The 22,058-nt window shown below is 23.6% G+C and overlaps 1 protein-coding gene across 9 annotated transcripts in view; it reads right to left on the reverse strand.

The window, feature by feature from the left end:
* Positions 1–22,058, reverse strand: part of LOC122509509 (muscle calcium channel subunit alpha-1) — a 149,285-nt gene that overhangs the window by 78,803 nt on the left and 48,424 nt on the right. For all 9 annotated transcript variants that reach the window (XR_006302368.1, XM_043623640.1, XM_043623641.1 and 6 more), the window contains 2 exons: positions 9,449–9,925; positions 5,826–5,931 (listed from right to left, as the gene is read on the reverse strand). Coding sequence is in view for 8 of the 9 variants with exons in the window: in XM_043623640.1 (XP_043479575.1) it covers positions 5,826–5,931; positions 9,449–9,765 (423 nt within the window). In the remaining variant the exon portion in view is untranslated. The remainder of the gene's footprint in view (positions 1–5,825; positions 5,932–9,448; positions 9,926–22,058) is intronic.

The following is a 22,058-nucleotide window of genomic DNA, read 5'->3' on the forward strand; positions in this document are numbered from 1 at the left end:
AATTGATATCCTGCGATGAGTTTTATATTATTTATGAAAATAATTGAATTTTGTCACGAATTTTGTTAAAATTTTTAAAAAATAATTGAAATCCTGAGAAGAATTTTATAATTTATAAAAATAATTGAATTCCTGTGAAAATATTATTATTGACGAAAATAATTGAATTTTTGCAAAGAATTTGATTGGAATTTTTTTAAATAAATTGAATTATTTAAATTATTAAATTATTATTTTTAAAAATAATTGAATTCCTGCGAAATTTTTATTATTTATAAAAGTGATTCAATTCTTGCAATGAATTTTATAAACATTTTTTTAAATAATGGATTTGTTCGAAAAATTTAATGGAAATTGTGTTTTAATATATGAATTTCTGTAGAAATTTTATTATTTATGAAAATAATTGAATATTTGCAGAGTTTATAAAAAAATTTTTAAATAATATGATTTTTTTGGGGGAAATATTAGAGAAAATATTATGAAAATAGTAGGCGTTGAAAATAATTACATTATGTTTTGAAAATAATTGAATCGCTTGGAAATTTTTCTTTACAAATTTTTGCATTGTTTCAAGGAATTTTATAAAAATTTTTAAGACTAATTTCTTTATTCCAACTACAGAATCTATCAAAATTCCAACTGTCAGAATGCAATTCAATTTTAAAAAATTACAGTAAACAATCTTTAAAAAATTGTTTTGTAATTTAATTTTCTATTTTATTATTTTTACAATATTTTGGAACTAAGTGAAAAAAATTCTTGTTGGACATTATTGCAAAAAAAAAAAATCTAAAAATAGCGTTGCATTTCGACAGGTTCGACTGCATTGGCGAATTTAAAGTAGTGTAAATTTTCAAAAATAGAAAAAAGTGGCTTTCAGTGTCACAAATCTAAAAAAAAAAGTATCCAAATAGTAGCATATCGTAAAATAGTAGTAAATACTTAAATAGTAGACTTTAGTAGTTTAGTACAAAGCCTGCTATAGTGATACAAAATATATGCTTCTTCCTTCATTAAAACCATTTCATAAAATTCAGAAAACTCTCATCAAACTCAACAATATATCATAACAAAAAAATTTTTCTCATCGAAAACAAGAGAATTTTTTTATCTCTCCTCTTTTTTAAAAGAAGAGCATCACTAGATATACGTTCGCAAAAAAAGTTAGTCTTCGACTGTTCACTCATTTCATTCAAACGTACACTTCCCATCTAAATTTACGAATAATAATTCTCTGACATTAGCAACTTTATTTACTACATTTTTTTGTTTATTCACATGAATAGAAATCCGCCTTTCATTCAAAACCATTGGAAAAGGGGTGTTGGGAGAAGAAGACAATATAGAAAATCCCACTCAACAGTTACTAGAGTTGAACCAGTGAAATACTCGACTTACTATATTGGATTTTTGAAATTGAATTATTGGTTTTCTATCAAGATGAGAAACTCTAAATACAATACGCAGTTTACATATATAGAGTAGCAGCAATCTATGAATTGTATGTTGAAACCAAGCTTCTTTATAATGTAAAAATATTTTTCAATTTTTTTTTTGGTTGACTGGTTCGAAACGAATGTATATATGAGAATTGACGTGAACAAAAGTTATAGATATAAAACATGTTCATCTATACACATCAAGTATATAGTTGGAACATTGAAGAACATGTAGCATGTGTTGTAGATTGTGGCACTCGATCACAGTAGGGTGCAACTTACTCAAGGGAAGATTGAACAATTATTGAACTTTCGGCTCGAACAAGTCGAACCACCTACTCCTTCTGGCTTTGAAATCAATATTGCTTCATGCCTTGATGAACGGAAATTGTGGATCCAGTCCCCTTAATGGTGTACTTCTATATGATACTCAAGATCATGATAGGCTATGTGCAAGAAAAGAGAAGGGAAGGGGAAAAAAAGTGAATATAGATGCAACTACCGCATCACTATCTTTCATTTCCTTTTGTATGAAAAGCGCGCACAATTCCCTTTGGAACTATAATACTTATTTCTCATCGCTAGAATGCTAGTTACTTTTCTACTTGGTATTCATGAGTTTGCATATATATGAAGCTTTTAGATCATTAATTTCATGTGGTTTTAAGGCAAAGTCCCTGTAAATTTTCCAATGCGTGTTGTTAAAATATTCACTATATTTAACACTTGATGACAATTCACTAAATTTTATATTAAGTCAGTTTAAACGACTCAATTTTAATCAATTTTCATTTTATTCAATTACACTGGGCTTTATATTGTTTAATGTTTCATTACTTCATCAACTCCTATAACTGCATTCATATGGATTTATAATTGACAATATTGCATTAATTGATGTCAAATTAATCACTTCATACTGATACAGAATCAGTAATAATAGCTAAAATATGTGTCCATTTCAGTCTAAATAAAATGAATAAAAAGAATATTCTCATCGCAGGATTTCAATTATTTTTAATACAATTTTAAATGAATATCTCAAAAAATCAAATTCTTAAAAATTTTATTAAAATTTTTCAAAAGAATTCAATTAGGTATTCTTAAAAATTTTAATATAATTTGTTTATTAGAATTAAATAACCATTTTCAAAACAGTTTTAATTAAATTTCTTGAAAGAATTTAATTATTCTCAAAAATTTTAATGAAATTCTTTTTAACAATATTCAATTTTTTTCCAAAATAATTTTAATAAAATTCTTCGTAAAAATTTAATTAATTTTAATAATTTATCAAAATTCAATTATTTTTATTATTTATATTATTTTTTTATTATTTTAATAAAATTTCACAAAAGAATTCAATTAGGTATTTAAAAAGAAATATTATTAAAAAATATTCTTCGTCTCAAGAATTCAATTATTTCAATTATCTTTATAAATAATAAACTTTTTCTCCAAAATTCAATTATTTACAAAGATTTTAATAAAATTCTTGGCAAAATTTCAATTATTTTCAGAAACTTTTCTCAATTCAATCAAATTTTTTACAGAGATTCAATTATTTTTAATACAATTTTAATCTAATTTCTTGAAAAATGTAATTATACTTAATAGTGTTATTCAAATTCGTCAAAAGAATTTTAATTACCTATTTAAAAATTTGTTGATAAAATTTTTTATGAAAGTTCAATTTTAAAAAACATTCAATTCTTCAATAGTTATTTATTTTTGTATTCAAATAATTGAATTCTCGTAGAATTTTCTAATAAAAATTGATTTAAATATGAATTTCAGTTAAAATTTTAGATACTAATTGAATATTAAACTCTCTAAATTTGAATTAGAAAAAATGTTTTACTCTAAGTTCCGAAAAATTATTTTCATCATTTCAATTTAATTATTATTTTCTACAATTTTTAAATAAAATTCTTCTTTAAATAAATTTTGAACAATTTTTGAAAAAGTTCTGCTTTGAGAATTTTTAAATCCATTTGTTTACAATTCAATTTTACGTGAAATTTCAAATTTTTTATTTTTTTATTTTTTATTTCGATTAAACTTTTAGAAAGAAATTAATTTCATAGAATTTTTAATTAAAAAAATATGAAAAATTCAGATTTTTCAAAAATTTTAATTTGAAACTTTTACAAAATTCAATTATTTTTAAAAATTGCAATTATTAGAAACTTCTCAAAAATTCAATTATTATCTAAAACTTTAACTGAAATCACTTTTTAAATCAATTTTTATTAGAAAATTCTAAGAGAATTCAATTATTTAAATACAAACATATATAATTTATTGAATAATTGAATGTTTCTTGAAATTTAATTCTTATGTATAATTTTAGTATACATTTTTTTTTTTTTTTTTTTTTACATTTTTTTTTTTATTTTATTTATTTATTTATTTATTTATTTTATTTATTTTTTTATTTTTAAAATTTTTAAGAATGAAATTCTTTCAACGAATTTTAATAAAAATTTTAAGAATAATTACATTTTTCGAGAAATTCGATTCAACTTGTATTAAAAATAATTGAAATTTTGCAATGAGTTTTATTATTTTTGAAAATAATTGAATTAATGCGAAGAATTTCATAAAAAAAAGTTTTAAACAATTGATTTTTTCGAAAAAATTTATGTAAATTCTATTTTTAATAATTCAATTCTTATGAAATTTTAAATAAATTAAATAATTGAATTCTTTTGGTAAATTTTATTAAAATAATAGTTATACAAATTATTGAATTAAGAAAAATAATTGAAATTTTGCAATGAATTTTATTACAATTTTTGAAAATAATTGAATTTTATTACTTTTGAAAATAATTGAATTCTTGTGATGAACATTGTTATTTATGTGAATAATTGACTTCCTCCGAATGATTTTAAAAAGAGAGTTTTTAAATTTATAAAAATAATTGAATTACTGCGTAGAATTTAATGCCATATTTTAAAACATTTAATTTTTTTGAAAAAAACTTATGCAAATTCTATTTTAAATAATTGAATTCCTGTAAAATTTTTATTCTTTTGCAAAATAATTTAATATTCGTGTAGAATATTATCAAAATTATTGTTTAATAATTAAATTCTTTTGGAAAATTTTATTTATTTTTAAATGAAGAAAAATTTTTTTTAAATAATTGAAATTTTAACATCAACTTTATTAAAATTTTTGAAAATAATTGAATTTTGTCTAAGAATTCTGCTATTCATTTATAAAGATAATTGAAATGTTGACAATTTTTTTTAGATTTTTTTGAAAATAATTGAATTTCTGCGAAGAATTTTATTAATTTTGAAAATAATTGAATTCTAAAGATGAATATTGTTATTTATGAAAATAATTGAATTTTACAATGAATTTTATAAAAATTCCTGAATATAATTGAATTTCGGCGAAGAATTTTGCTATTTATAAAGATAATTGAAATGTTGACGAGAATTTTTTTTTTAATTTTTGAAGATAATTGAATTTCTGGAACGAATTTTAATATTTATTAAGATAGTTGAATTCTTTTCACAGAATTACGTTAACATTTTTAGAATTGAAACTAATTTCATTAGAATTGAAATTAAAATTTTTCAAAAAAATACTTTATGAAATGATTTATAAGTAATAACTTTATGGCAGTTCTTCAATAGAATTAAGTTATTTAAAATAAATTATTGTCAGAAATAGAAAAAATTTAAGGTTTTTTTTTGGAATTCGTGGTAATTTTATTAGGCAAACAAAAAGACACAAAAAAAAATTCCAAATTTTCTTATAAATTCTAAACATTTAATTTTTCCCACTACTTTTAATAAAAATCCCTGACTTTTCCCTGATTTCCATGATAAAATCTACTTTCCCTGACTTTTCCTTGATTTCCCTGAACTGTGGTATGTAGATGTAAATAAATTAGGTCATTTTTGAAATAAAAAAGTTGCGTAGTATGTAAATTTAGAAATAAGCTAAGCAAACTAGATTCATTGGAATACAAGTGAACTGATTCCAATTTAGAATAATGTCTTCTGATTCAAAACATAATTTTATATTTACTCCTACAAACATAGTTCTATATCTCATATCCAGAACTTTAATGAAATAGAAAATGTTCATTTTCCTCGATCTTAATGCAAAGCACAGACTCCTGGAAATTCCTAGGCGTTCTTGTAGTTTTGCATACAAAATATAACTGGGGAACCGGACAGTTCACAAAGCAATCAAGCAACGCAAATGAGAAACCAAGAAAATTACTCGTTCAGGAAGAAGATGCTCAGAAATTATACTGACTTTAATTCAAGTTTGCGCCTGAAGAGTTAACAAAAAGAAAAGTAAAATAAAACTTAACGCTGATAAATATTAGAGTAATAGTAAAAAAAACACACTTACCAAATAGAAATTGGTCGCATTTGAATCGCCATAAGGATATGGAGTGTAAACAGCTAGAGCCACGCAATTCGCAAAAATCGTCATCAGAATAAGCCATTCGAACGGTCTAAATAATAGAACTGTATTAAGGAAGATATTGAATTAAAGAAAGGAAGATATAATATACAATATGTACTGCGACCGCAAGTAGATATCTGCGGTCTTGGTCAGCCAGAGAGCCAATAACGACCAGTGCAATACAATGAAAGTGTAAATACCAAGGATCATAAAAAAATATCATTTCCCATAAACGAGGAACAAAAAAAAATTATAGTACTCGTCACAATAAAAATAAAAATCAACAATAAAAACTTGAGATACTCGTAAAGTTTCTTATAATGAAAAAAATTAAAACATACATGAATTCAAAAAAAAAAAATCTCTTTATAAATTATAAACAATAGAATATTAAATTTATCCCTCTACTTTTTCATCTACAAACATCAAATCATTAAACAAAAATATACTAAATATATAATTCATTATGAATTATTAATTATTAAGATATATTAAATATATTTTAAAGAATATTTCAAAACAATATTATCAAGCTTGTATCGAAAATTAATAAGAAAAATAAATTGTCAAATTATTCCCAAAAACCCAATTTTCCAGAACATTTAATCCTCAGGGCAAAAAAGAATTAACAAAATGACCCATTTTCAAAAATTTTCAAGTTCACAAATGAATCGCATTAGATCATACTTCAAAGGGAAATCCTATCTGGTTGGGAGGGTAAAAAAAAATAAAAATTGACAATTTTAACTTTTCTCACATAAAAAATATTTCATGGGAATGATTCTCTGTATATTGGATCAACGAGCAGTTTCAAACCCCTCGATATGTGCGTCATTTCAAAAGGAAAAAATCATATTGAAAAATTTAGCAGATGAGACTTTTTTATCAACAGAAAATCTTTGATTGCAAAAAAAAGAATACGAAACACGTATATGTATTAAAATTTAAAATAGAAGAGAGAGAGAAAGAAGTTGATTAATTTTTGTAAGAAAAATTTTCAGAAAAATTCCCTTCCCTCTAATATAGAAAATGAAATATTTGCTTACGTATAAGCGTGACATGATTAATTTCTAAAAATGACATTAATTACCGAACGTGACATTATTAATTTTATAATTACAATTTTTAAGTATTTAAAATGATAAATGAGTAGAATTCATTTTGTTAGATTAGCTCTTTTTTTTGGGATAGTTTCAGCTTGTGGATAAGAAGCGGGCCTAAAGGAAGAGATTTTTGCCTTGGTTCTCATGCTCTCTTCTCGTGTCCAAAGTACATAAATTATTTCTATGTATTCAGGGCTCGAACTAGGTTCGTAAATTCCCTAAAAGTCCGTAACATTGCTTGAAGTCCGTAAAAGTCAGTTTTTTTGTAAAAAAAAGTCCGTAAAGTCCGTAATTTGATTGAAAAAGAACGAAAAATTCGTAAATTGTACGATATAATTTGGAGAATTGTAGAGAAATTACAAATGAATGCAGAAATTCAATTATTTTCAAAGATAATATAATTCTTCGCAGAAATTCAATTATATTAACTTTTATTTTTAAATTATCGTGTAAATTTCAATTATCTTTAGAAATAATAAAATTCTTCTCCGAAATTCAATTATTTTCAAAAATTTTGATAAATAAAATTGTTGGCAAAATTTCAATTATTTACAAAAATTTTCCTCTTTTCAATGATTTTCAATATCTACTATTTTAATGAAATTTTCCAAAACAAATTCAATTATTTACAAGAAATTTAATAAAATTTTACGAAAACATTTAATTATTGTCATAAAATAATAAAAATTACACGAAAATTCAATTATTTGCAAATTTTTTATAAATTTCTTCGCAACAATTCAATTATTTTTATAAATAATAAAATTTTTATAGGGATTCAATTATTTTCGTATTTTTATAAATAACAATGTTCATCACAATAATTCAATTATTTTCAAAAGTAGTAAAGTTCTACACAAATATTCAATTATTTTCTAAAATAATGAAAATTACACAGGAATTCAATTATTGAAAATAGAATTTGCATAAACTCATTGCTGAATTTTAATTATTTTTAACGCAATTTTAATCGAATTCCTAGAAAAATTATTCTTAAAAATTTTATTAAACTTCGTCAAGAGAATTAAATTATTTAAAAATATTTCTGATAAAATTCCTTACGATAATTGAATTTTAAGAAACATTCAATTACTCAATAAATTATTTCCTTTTGTATTAAAAATTTAAAATAATTGAATTCTAGTAGAATTTTTTAATAGAAATTGATTTAAAAATGAATTTTAATTACAATTTCAATTAATAATTAAATATTAAAAGTATTAGAGCACGAATTTTTAGAAGTAATTGAATTTTGAGAAGGTTTCAAATTAAAATCTTTGAAAATCTGAATTTTTCATATTTTTAACTAATAATTCTGTGTTTTTTGAAATTATTTAAAATTTTTATTTTCTAATAGATATTAAATTGAAAAATTTACGAATAATTGAAATTTTTTAAAATTGAATTGTAAACAAACGAATTATTTTTAATGCAATTTTAATAGAATTTCTCGAAAAATGTAATAACTCTAAAAATGTTTTATTAAAATTGTTCGAAGAAATTCAATTTTTTAAAAAGTTCATAAAATTCTTAATAAGAATTCAATTTCTGAAAACATTCATTTATTCAATAATTTTTTCATTTTTGTATTTAAATAATTAAATTGTAGTAGAATTTTATAATAAAAATTTATTTAAAAATGAATTTTAGTTAAAATTTTAGATAATTCAATTGAACATTAAAAGCAATATAGTTTGAATTTTTAGTAATAATTGAATTTTGAAATGAATCTTTATGAGAAAGTTTAATTGCTGATTTTTTAAATATTATTTAAAGTTTTTATTTTGTAACATATATTTAATTGAAGAAATAACGTATAATTGAAATTTCGTAAAATTGAATATTGTAAACAAATGGATTTGAAAATTGTCAAAGAACTTTTTCGAAAATTATATTAAAAATAATTTATTTTAAGAAGAATTTTAGTCAAAAATTATTAAAAATAATAATTGAATTGATGATTTTATCACTCGGTTATCTTGAATTATTATAAATCAGTAATTGGTCCGTAATTTTTCATTTTTGGTCAGTAAAGTCCGTATTTTCAATTACTTTCACTGGTTCGAGCCCTGTGTACTTAAAAGTGTACTTTCTAGCACAATTTTCATTCATTTATTCATCAAATCAGTATGAAAATCTTTTTTTTATCTAAACATGTGTTAAAAGTATACAACAAATTGTACTTTCTAGCACAACTTTCATTAATTTATTCATCAAATCAGTATGAAAATCTTTTTTTTTTTGTTAAACATGTGTTACAAAAAGCACCATGTGAATCACGTGCGAAATGAAGATGTTTTTCAATAAGTTTGTAAATGGCTGCTTGAGCGAAGCGAGAGCAGCAATTTTCAAACTCATTGAAAAACATCTTCTTTTCACTCTTGGTGCATAATGTCCCATTGTTCTCACTATGATCCAGCAGAATAGTTTATAAAAAAATAATTTTCTAATTAAAAAGGATACTTCCACTCGACGACGTCGATGCACATTTTCCGGAGGGGGTTTTTTAAAGTGAGAAAGAAGAGGGCCCTGACGGGCCTATCGGAGGCTGCTTTACCACCACGACGAGCCGGACGTTTCGGAGCCGAAGCTTTGACTGCGGCCTGACCAGCCACACTCGCGGCTCCGGCTCCGGGTCCCGTTTGTGAGACATTGGCTCCGGATTGTGCAACTTGTTGGGACTGTTGAAGTGGAGAGGTGGCAGTGGAGGGGGTCGCGGCCGTGGGCTGGGCCCCTCCTTGTAAAGGGCCCAACGCTGAGCCGCCATCCCCCGTGCTCATCGGTCGCTAGTGTCGAACTCCGTTCTTCTTGATCGCTTGCGGCTCCTCGACGATTGACGCCGATTTTCGGCCAATGATCGACGTGGAGTCAAAAAGACATTCTTTCCGCAATTGATCCGCATGCTACGGCCCGGTTATCCTCTTGGTATTCCTCTGCGAGCTGAAAAAGAAACAATAAATAATTTTTAATAATGAAACACCAATAAAATATAGAAAATATTAAGTTACTAAAAATTGTATACTTAAATTTTTACTTTAGTTAAATATGTACTTAAATTTTTAATTGAATTATTAAGTAAATTATTCTTTCTCAACTAAATTTATTTAATTACATTATTTGTTGAATAATATTACTAATAAAAAAAATCTCTTTTTCAATATTTATATAGATCTCGCTAAAAATATTTCAATCGGTGCAACTAGTGTAAAAAAAAGATAATGAAAGGATTTGTCGAGCTTTAACTAACGAATACAATTCTGGCGACTCTGTGACGATGACTTTATTACTTGGCTATAAATTGGATAATAGTATTGGTTATATAAAAAGACGAAAAAATGGTATTCACACAAGAAAACTGAGTAACTAGTGGATGGCGAAGTAATTACCACTTTGAGTCGATAGAGCGACTCCTGGAAAATCTAATATGTATCGCCCACTTTGTTATTGCAATTTCAATAAATTAGTTTCAAACCTTCTCCAACTATTTTCCGAAAACTAATCACGCGTACAAACTTATTTAATGAATTTTGTTTTAAATGCCACCAACTTTAAATTATTCGACTTTTTTTTACAAAAAAAGAGAGATGAGTAAAAATGTTGACACCTTTATTCAAATGTAATTAACAGAACAAATAAAAATTATACCTAAAAAAAATTGATAAACAATTCTCAAAGATGATGCAGCGGTGAATTTTTTCGTGAGAATAATTTAATTATTAACTCGATTGAGCTTGATTTAAAGTCAAGATGAGCAGCTCATCGAGAACCATTTTATTGATTATTCTCTCGAGCAATAATATACATTTTCGAAGAAATGCCTAGACCACCACATATATATATTTTTTTCATGAATACACGAGGGGTGAGTGTGAAAATGCCGAGGATATAGGAGTTTGATCGAGTCGAAATAAAATATTGACCTTATTTTTTATATTTCAAACTACTATAAAAACTTCCTTCCTTTTAAAAAAAAAAATAAAAAACAATATTTAAAATTATTCCATTTGTAATTTGACGAACGTGTATAAAATATTTTTCTATAAATGTGACGCGATCTGAAGAAAGGGACCTTAGAAGCAAATCATTTTGAGGTTGGGTTAGAGTTACTTTTTTCTTGTTTGAAAGTTTCTTTTTACTTATTTCGAATTAAAATCAGTGTTTATTAAATATTTTAGTTTTAATGAAGACTTAAATATCAATGATTTATATTGACAGTTGATCCTTTTTTTGTATTTTCATTTAAAAAATTGCAAACATAACCTATAATTTTTTGCTTCTAAGGTCCCTTTCTTCAAATCGCGTCACAAATATTTACCATTTTTTGTTTTTTTTTTAAGTGAAAAATTGCATTGAAAGCAAAAATTTAATTCAATCCTATTTGTATGAATAAAAGTCTACTGAAAGCAATAGTTGTATATGTATACACTAGAAATGTATATACACCATAAATCCTGATCTGTATCAATTTATAGTTCTCCACTTTTATTCATATCTTGCTCAGAACCCTAGAAGGCAAATGTGCGTTTTCCCACGTACAAATATAAATATATATTAGTGAAAATTAGGAGCATATTTTTTTGTTATATATCAAAAAAACAACCGAATTATCTTTTTTTCTTTTCTTTACGTTTTTCTCTGAAAAACACGAATTTAATTTTAATCAAAAATATCAGAAAATTTATAGTTAGTTCTTTTTCAATCTTATTAACTTAGCAATTTGGATTGCTATAAATCAATATCGTTTAGTTTCCAATGTAAATAATTTCTTTTCTTTTTCTTACTATGATAACAAACCGTTTTGTTGAAATAAAAATAATTAATACATTGACACGTAAAACTATTGTTGTAGCTATCCAGATTTATATTCTAATGAATAATTCCTTAGTAAATATTATAAAAATTCCTTTTGTCTACTTTTATTTTCCTAATCGATTTTTGAAATCTATTTTTTTCTAATTCATGTACAAATAAAATATATTTTCCGCATGTGACAACAAATTTTCTGCTTATCGATTGCATTATTCTTTTTTTTTATGAAAATAAGTATAGTACGAACGCAATAAAAGGGGAAGAATATTGTCTCCCCTTGCGCAATCCGTACGCTTTTTTATTTTATTTTAAAATAAACATCAAGTTCTACAATTTTTTGCTCAGAAATTTGTTTTAAGATAAGATAAAACGAAAAAAATAATTCATAACTAAATATTCTGAAAAATGGTATACTTAATATTTTAATATGCTTTTATATCTAATTTAAATAAATATTTTTCCTCTATTGCCTTTAAATATATTTTTATGTATTTACATCCAATTCTTAATAAGTATTTTTCTTCTACTGACTTTTAATAAATTTCAAAAATATTGAAAACTCTTTTAATAAGTTTTAATCACTCTTTTTTATTTGCAGCTTTTGTAGTTTTCCTGTAAATTTCTAAAGGAATTAAAATAAGGAGGATTAATTTTCGAATCTTCTAAAAGAGCAAATTAAAAAATTGTAGAATTTCCTTTTTTTTTTTAAAATAGTTTAAATTAATTTGTAGAAGAGAGCAAAGGGAATAAAGTTCTTCACCAAAACTCAAAGGGAACACTTAAAAATTCTGAATAAAATAGTGCTTGACTATAAATTAGTAGGGATTTTTAACAAAATGAATTAGTGGATGAATTTTTACTATGTAAATAAAGTTTAGACGGGGACAGAAAAGGTTTCAATTTTAAATAACTATTATTTAAGAAACGAATGTATTTTTTTTCTTTTCGGACAATCTATTGTCTCGATAATAGACTAAACAATGCAAGTGTCAACCTATCTTCTGAAGTTTGTTTTTGGATCGAGTCAAACGAAAGCAGTTGCCTCTCGTCGTTCCGTCCTGGCGACCTGGGACTTCATAGTGGAGGTCTGCTATATTTAGTGAACCTAAATTCTAGTAAAGCTCTCTTTCTCTCTTCTCTCATACATAAAAAAGAATATATACCTTCCTTTCAAAAAAAAAAAAAGTTAACGAAATTTTTAACCATAAATAAAGAAGAACATCAACCATATATTCTCAAGAAATGAAAAATTAATATTATAATCAATATATTCAGTGAAACTGTGATATAACACCACGGATGTTACTCTTGCAAACTTATGAAATAAAGCGTTTTCACACCTTCCTTTTCAAGATGGAAAATATGAAGAGAGAAGAAGAAAAATAGTAATACGAAAAGAAAAGATACTTGAATCAAGAGCAGTAAAAAATTATTTGAAAAATGAAATGAAACTTCGTTTCCCTTGCTGATTTTGACTTTCTCAAAATTTATGAGTTTAATTTTCATATATTCATTTCATCTATAATATCGAAAAGCAATTTTCTACAAGAATATAGAAATTTCACGAATAAAAATCATTCAAGGACAATTTTATTTTGACATAGACCAAAAAGAAAAGAAAATATTGGATCATTTCCAAATTCATGCGTTTTTTCGACGGATTTTTGACATTTTTATAAAAATTTTTGTCCACATGATTCATATAATTTGTGCTTCATCTGCATTTCGAAAATAAAAACTCGGAGTCATTCTTTTCAGACAGACAGCAAAATAAATAGCATTTTAATTCAAAAAGCAATAAATATTGACAAAACATTGCAAAAAATAAATGATGAAAAATTATTTTTGTAAATATTTATTATACAAACGAAGAAAATTGTTAAAGAAGAAAAATATTTCTCAAAAAATCAGCTCTTAGAGAGAAGTATATTTTTTAAAATCAATGAAATTATACAGTATGGGAGTTGAAATAGAAAACTCAGTTCGAAATGAGATATAAAATAAAGGAAGTCATTTGTGAATCAACTTTCCACAAGTTCGGAACTTGACTTGAAATACGTCACTAACTCCCCGGTCATTACACCTGCAGGCTGATTTCAATTTAACTACCTTTCCATTCTCATTTCCACAATTTTCGTACTATTATTGTTATTACTCTTCAAAAAACTGATGACTTAATTTTTGTTGGCGAATCGGGAAAGAAAATTATTCTTTCTTTAATATTTTTCGTAAAAAAAATCTTTCCGACAAAAAATTGTCTCTACATTTTGATAGCATAAAGCTGAAACTGGCATCCATTTAATTTTGTAAACTTAAATATTTTTTTTTGTTTAAAACCAACATGAAATTTTGAAAAATTAACTCGGTGCTAGTTTCAGCTTCATTCTGATAATACATGAGAAAGTATTAATTTTAAATAAAAAGAAATATTCGCAAATTTTGGTATAATTAAAAAATTTGTCTTGAAAGCAATAGATACAGAAACCTTCGAAGAGAAAACAGGATATAATATGAAATATGTACAATAAGGACTTAAATAAAAGCTCACCCTGAAAGGTGAGAAATAAGTGATGAGTTTAATAATCTAATGTACCAAACTTCGATATTGTGCAAGAGGCTGCATTCTCTAATATTTAAAGGGCAAAGGATCAATATTATAATGAAATCTCTAACTGTTGAATTTTTCAAGTGAGAAAACTCGACCAACAAACCAAAAATTTATAATTTGGTAACAGAATTACAAATTTTTGGTCTGTTAATCAGATGATGACAATGAGTTATTTGACACCATTTTTAATATTTAAATTAGTTGCTGAATTTAGATTAATAAACCAGCTTTTGGATTAGTAGACTTACTAATTCAGAGAGAAGTTAGAAAGAATCTTAATATTTAATGATTTTAATTACAAATTACTATGAAAACAAGATTATTATTTTACAAATGTATACCTTCACTATATTTTCGTTTCTAACTTATATATGAAATCAAATATGTTGCTTTGCAATAACAATAGAGCGTTTAATTAATTCAGAAGTACTTCTACATACATACAGTTTCATTTAATTATAATAGTATATTTAATCTCAAATTATTATTGTTGTTGTAATTATTGTTTCAACTATTATAATGATGTACAATTCCCAAATAGAAACGAAAAGAATAGTCAGCAGAAAATTGTAGAAATAAACCCACATTATGATTTAAAAATTATTTTGATCCTAATTATAGAACCATCATCAAAAAGCATCTTTTAGATCTAATAAAAATAAAATATTTTCAAAGTAGATAATTTTGAGAGTATATTTTATTCCAAGGTACCATTTGTTCGGTATGAAATTACCCATCAATTATGCTCTTATAGGTCTTAGGTAAAAATAAAAAACATATATATTATTGTATAAGATCGTAAAAATGAGTCGAAAAGATTTCAGAAATGCCTCAAAGGCAACGAAAGTTAGAAAGACACTTTCTTGTAAATATATTTCCGTCTCATAAATAGTTTTGCAAGCATCAGAAAAGATAATGGTTGTCCGCAAACCAGTGACCTACTTTGAAATAGTCGGATTCCCGAGAAATGAAAAGCACGACACGTTCCTGTGGAGGCAAACGACTAGAAAGAAAGAGTGACATAAATCGAATGAACATTGTTGAAGGAACAAATAGAAAGAGAACAATAGGCTCACTGTTCGTCTCAAATGCCAATTTCAAATGAACTGAATTTTTTTTTTTGTCTTTCAAAAGAGGGTAAACGCCATATTTTTTTAAGAGAAAAAAACATTTCACACGATTTTCTTCTCTCAACCGCAAAGCCTATATTTATTTAAAGGCAATCTCAACTCGAAAAAAGTGCAAAGATTTATTGACGAATAAAATAAAAAAAAACTTTTTTTAAACGTTCATAAGTTGTAAAAGAATTTAATGAAAATCGGGAAAAATAAAAATTTTCAAAATCTATTCACCGAAACAAAAAAAAGAGTATCAAAATAACGCATTCAATAAAATTATTTGTTCATTTATAAAATAAGAAAAATAAATAAAACCAGAGGAAACTATACACAAAAGGTTGTTGAGAAAAATAGATTATTCACAGTTTCGGGACCATTGTTATTTTGTCTTTTTTTTCATCGAGAGTATTTTTCATTCAGATTCAACACATACTCGTACTGTGTTAACAGTTGGTATAATGGTCTTGCCAGATTCACTTGACACAGAAATTCATGAGATAACGATTCACTGCATCTATTCACTTTAGTGTTGATAGTGGGACGAATAACAGTTTGCTTTCGAATGATTTGACTTAAGATCAAAGTGATAGCGAATTTCAATGAGTACGATAACGATTTAAATACACACTCACTCACACAAACATTATTTAAATCTTTTTCGGAAACAAAAATTGAATTCACTCTTTTTATACAAACACATCTATACACATGCTGTACAAATATCAAGAGCTTAAAATTTTGTTTTCAAAATATTATTGAAAATGTGAGTTTTAATAATGAAAATATATCGCATATTTGTCAGACAAATGACAAATGTCATCAATCAATTCAAATTCAATGATTTTACTTTGTTATTTTCACACAATGAAAATATGCAGAATGATCATGAAAATACTGTGTTGATGACAATTTTTTTTGAAGAAAATAAAGAGAAAAACTATATGTTGAACAAAAAAGAAAGGACATGCAATTATTTTTGCTTTAAAAGAAAAAGCATATACGACATAAAAGAGGGAAAAAAGTGTACTCTCAGTCATAAATAATTGAATCTGCTGTCGTATTAAAAAAAAAGGGTAAAAGTTCACCAAAAAAAAAAAAAAGCTTTTGTGAATTTTAAATCTAATTACAAGGTCTACAATATTGAATTCCAGTTACAAAACGTTTTCAACAAAAGTATTAAATGCATGAGCTAAAATCGTTTATCTATACATTTTATAAAGTAAAATTTTCAACTACCACGCATATTTTTCCATCTTTTTCTATAGAAAATTAATTCAATAAAATGTGGCCAAAGACTGTAATGTTTTTAAAAAACAAAACAATTTTTTATTTTTCTTATAAAGTTAATTCATCTAATATAAAATTAGATTTATTTTTGAGAATAATTTATAATTAATTTCCAATTTTTTTAAGATTTATTTTTCAATTTATTCTTGAAAGAGTGAGTAAATAATTATTAATTTACTAGAAAATTTGACGCACGCTAGCGAGCGAAGCGAGGTTTCCCATTAATTATTATTTTGCAAATTAAAAAATTTTTTATTTTTAAACATCAATTACAATTTTTAATTAATTTTAGACTCAGCATTAAAAAAATTACTCATTACTTATTAGTAAACTAATTAATTATTAATCTTATTTATTATTTTCAAAAATGTTAATAAAAGGCTTTCGAAAGAATTCAATTAATTTAATAAATAATACCCTTAAAAAAAATTCAATTATATTCATAAATTATAAAATTCTTTGCAGGAATCCAATTATTTTTTAAAAATTTTAATAACATTTCCCACAGGAATTAAAAAACACAAATTTCAAAAAAATTTTGGAAAAAGATCAATTATTCAAAATGATTTTTATAAAATTCTTCGCAAGAATTCAATTATTTTAATAAATAATAAAATCCTTTCAAAAGAATTCAATTTATTATTTTCATAAATAAGAAAATCCTTACAAAGTAATTCAATTATTTTCATAAATTATAAAATTCTTGGCAGGAATTCAATTATTTTTAAAAATTTTAATAACATTTTTCGAAACCATTCAATTATTTTCATAAATAATACATTTCTTAGTATAAATTAAATAATTTTTTTTAATTTTAATATAATTCTCCGCAAGAATTCAATTGTTTTCATTAGTAATAGAATTCTTTAAAACAATTAAATTACTTCCAAAAAATAATAAAATTTCCACAGGAATTCAATTTTAAAAAACACAAATTTCAAAAAAATTTTGGAAAAAGATCAATTATTCAAAATGATTTTTATAAAATTCTTCGCAAGAATTCAATTATTTTAATAAAAAATCAAATTCTTCTTAAGAATTCAATTATTCTTAAAAAATTTTATTAAAATTCTTCAAAAGAATTAAATTATTTAAATGAAAATTTAATTAAATTCTTCGCAGGAATTCAATTATTTTCAAAAATATTAATATTTTCACAGGAATTCAATTATTTAAAAAATTTTAATAAAATTGTTTGCAAAAATTCAATTATTTTTATCAATAAAAAAATGTTCACAGGAATTCAATTATTTTTATAAATAATAAAATTCTTCTCGTAAATTCAATTATTTTCGAAAAATTTTAATAAAATTCTTCTCAAGAATTCAATTATTTTCACAAATAATAAAACTCATTGCAGGATTTCAATTATTTTTAATATCAATTTAAATGAATTCCTCGAAAAATGCAATTATTTTTTTAAATTTTAATCAAATTCTTGGCAAGAATTCAATTATTTTCATAAAGTGATAAAAGTCGCCCAAGAATTTTGATAATTTGATTTTTTTAAATTAAAAAAATTCACTTTGTCCCAAGAATTTTGATAATTGATTGGTGATTTGATTTTTTAAAATTAAAAAAAATTCACTTTGAACGAGAATTATAAAAAAATAAAATAATTTCTAAATTTTTCTTACAGTCTTTCAATTTTAAAATAAATGAAATTTCTCTTTAATATTTTGAAGATTACTTAAATTTTAACAAATATTAACCAAACAAAGTTGTATTAATTTAAAAATAAAATAAAATTATTTTTCAATATATTTAATAATTTTTAATTCAGCCTCATAAAGAAAGTTTTACTAATTTTTATTTCTGAGTTTGTAAAAAATTCCTTATTCCTCCAAGTAAATATTTCTACATAACAAAAATTATTTTATCTAAAAATGATATTTATTTGAATTCTCCTAATTGGCAAATATAAAGATTTTTCTTAATTTTTCTAGTTATCGTGGCTTTTTAAACAGAACTAGGAAAATGCATAAACGATTTTATGCTCTAATAGGTACATATTTTACACAGGATCAATAAGAAAAGTATATTTTTGTTTACAAATATCTGTATGTAATAAATTCACTAAAACAAAATTTTATAAAAAAATGTTATCTATATAATAAAAAAATAATTTTATATGCATAAAAACATTTCGTTAAAAAATGATAAAAAAATAATAAAATGTATGTATGAAAACATTGTGTATAAAAAAATTCTATATATACTAAAAGAAGTTCTATATTTTTTTTTAATGAAGAAGAAAAAAAACAACAAAATGGAAAATATTGTCTAAAATATCGATTTGCTATATGAAATAGTAATGAAGGTGAAATACAAGCAAACTATTCCAACAAAAAATGTATGTATACGTGCGTATATGTATATGATAAGTGTGAACCCTCTTCATTTATTTTACGTGTCATACACGATGAGTAAACCACCAACTAATCGTTCTCTTTTTCCTCTATACGGATCTAAAGATAAGCCACCGATAATAATGTATATATGCGGCGTGAATATGTCAGCGTAAGGGTTCAAAAAATCAATATCCATGACACTCTCTATTCGATGCAATGATTTCCTTATAGTTTCAATGGAAAACGATAAAGCGAACTAAATCTTACAGTGACCTATTTTTAAGAGATGCGAGAGAGACGATCGATTTACTTTGAGAAAACCAAGGCTAAGTAGTGGAAAATACCACAGGATTGATTGATATTTGTAAACTATATAGTTTTTATTTTTTATGACTCTAAAAATTGACAACAATATATATATATATATATTGTAACAAAAACTAACAAAATATTATATAGTACATATAATAAAATCTTTCTTTTCATTTTACTTTAATAAAACAATATTTCAAACTGTCATTCTTGTAAATAACATTTTTGTTCTGCAAAAATAAATTATTCTTCTAATTTTACTCTCTCTGTATAAACCAAACATTTTTCATAATATTTTTTTATGTAATTTCCCTGTCAACAATTTTGAAAATATCAAGAAACAAAATTTTTATTTTCCTAAAATTTTCAACTTTAAATGAACGAAAAAAAAATTATCTAAAAGTTTTGAACACTCAAATGAAGGATACTAAACCCAGGGTGGTCAAGTTTATCAATTTCTCTGACATTTCACTGACAATTTACTAACATTAAAATCACATTCCCTGACAAAATTCTTTTTCAAGAAAAATATGAAAATTTACAGAAAATTTATGAATTTTAATAATTTCTAAAAATTACAATTATTACCCTACCGGAATTCAATTATTTTCTACAATTTTCACACCTAAACTTCTTCTCTGAATCAATTAATTTAAATAATTTTCCAAAAATTCTTCTGGAATACAATTATTTAAATATAAAAACTCAATTATTTATAATAATTGTAACACTTCATATAGTTTTTTTAAAGTTATTTTTAAATAATTTTTGAAAGATAATAGTTTTTCAATTTTGGACAATTTCCAAACAATTAAAATTTGGTAAATTTTTTTAAAATTAATTGAACTTTTGACAAATACAAATAAAAATTATCAAATCTTTGAAGAATTTTAATTATAAACAGGACCATGATTTCTCAAAAATTTTAATAAATCCAAAAAGTAAATTTTCATAAATGTTTATTTATATTGCTTCAAAGATAATTGAATCTTAAAAAATTATCATAAATCAATTTTAATAATTAGTTTTTAAAAATATTTTAATGTAATTTTTCGAAAATTATCTTATAAAATGATTTAAAAACAATTTTTGAAAGATTTGTTTCATTTTATGCATTTACTTAATTTAAAATCAATTTTTTTTAATAAAATAAACAATTTTTTTAATGACATACAAAAAGGAGTCACGAAAAAGTTATCCTTTGATTTGAATGTTAAAAACTTCAGGAACATGAATTTTTAATAGTAAGACTTTTAAAATTCCCTTTCCTGCAACGTGAATGAATAAGAACCTAATTTAATTTTTAAAAAATTGTTTAGAGAAACTAGAGTTGATCATAAAATAGAAAATAATGTATTATTTCATCCCTTTCTAAAATCTACATAAAAGAAACAAAAAGTGAAGAGAATATAAAAATCATTAATTTTATTAACCCCATTTTTTCTTTTTCCTTGATAATTTTTAGAAGATTCTTATCAATTGGCTTTTAATCACGCTATTTAGAAAATCTAGACAATTTACTACATAAATAAAATTATTTAAAAACATTGTCATGTCACTAATTAGAATCATGCTTAATGAAAATTTGACTAAGGGGAACTTAATTTAGAATTCTATGGTAAACATTAAATTCCATATGTTTTGAACGTGGAACAACCGAACAATTTTTGGTGGTGTAAATATTTTGAAAATATATTTTTACGAAAAACTACTAGTCGCAAGGAATAAGGCTAATTTTGTAACATTCAGGGCTCGGATCGTCTTTAAGACTCAAAAAAAGTCGCTTTAGTCGCATAAATTCACAACAAAAGTCAAGAAAAGTCGCATCAAATTTAAAAAAAAAACGGAAAAAAAGTCGCATAAAATTTTAGAAAAAACGACAAAAAAGAAACACGAAATTCTCAAAATTGTAAAAAAAAAAATTACATTTCTCAACAACAGATACATTAATATCAAACAATCAGGAATAAAATTTTTAAAAATTTAATAAAATTCATAGCAAAATTTTAATTAGGTATTTTCAACATTTTTTTAAAAATTCTCTTTAAAATGTCAATTATTTTTATAAATAATAAAATTCTTCTCCGAAATTCAATTATTTACCAAAAATTTTAATCAAATTCTTGTCAAAATTTCAATTAACTTTATAAATAATAAAATTCTTCTCTGAAATTCAATTATTTTCAAAAGTAATAAAAAATTCTTCGCAGAAATTTAATTATATTCAAAATTTTTTTTAATTTTTCGTCAAAATTTTATAAATAATAAAATTCATCCTAAAAATTTAATTGTTTTCAAAAGTTCTAATAAAATTCTTTGCAAAATTCAATTATCTTCAAAAATAAGAAAATTCTTTTCAGAAATTCAATTATTTTCAAAAATTTTTTTTTAAATTCTCCTCAAAATTTCAATTATGTTTATAAATATCAAAATTCTTCTGCAAAATTCAATTACTTTTAAACATTTTTTTTTAAAAATCTGTTCAAAATTTCAATTATCTTTATAAATAATAAAATTCATCATAGAAATTTAATTATTTTTAAAAGTAATAAAATTCTTCGCAGAAATTTAATTATATTCAAAAAATT

Source organism: Leptopilina heterotoma, unplaced genomic scaffold (genome assembly GCF_015476425.1).
Source record: "Leptopilina heterotoma isolate Lh14 unplaced genomic scaffold, ASM1547642v1 Lhet_60, whole genome shotgun sequence".
Classification (NCBI taxonomy): Eukaryota; Metazoa; Arthropoda; class Insecta; order Hymenoptera; family Figitidae; genus Leptopilina; species Leptopilina heterotoma.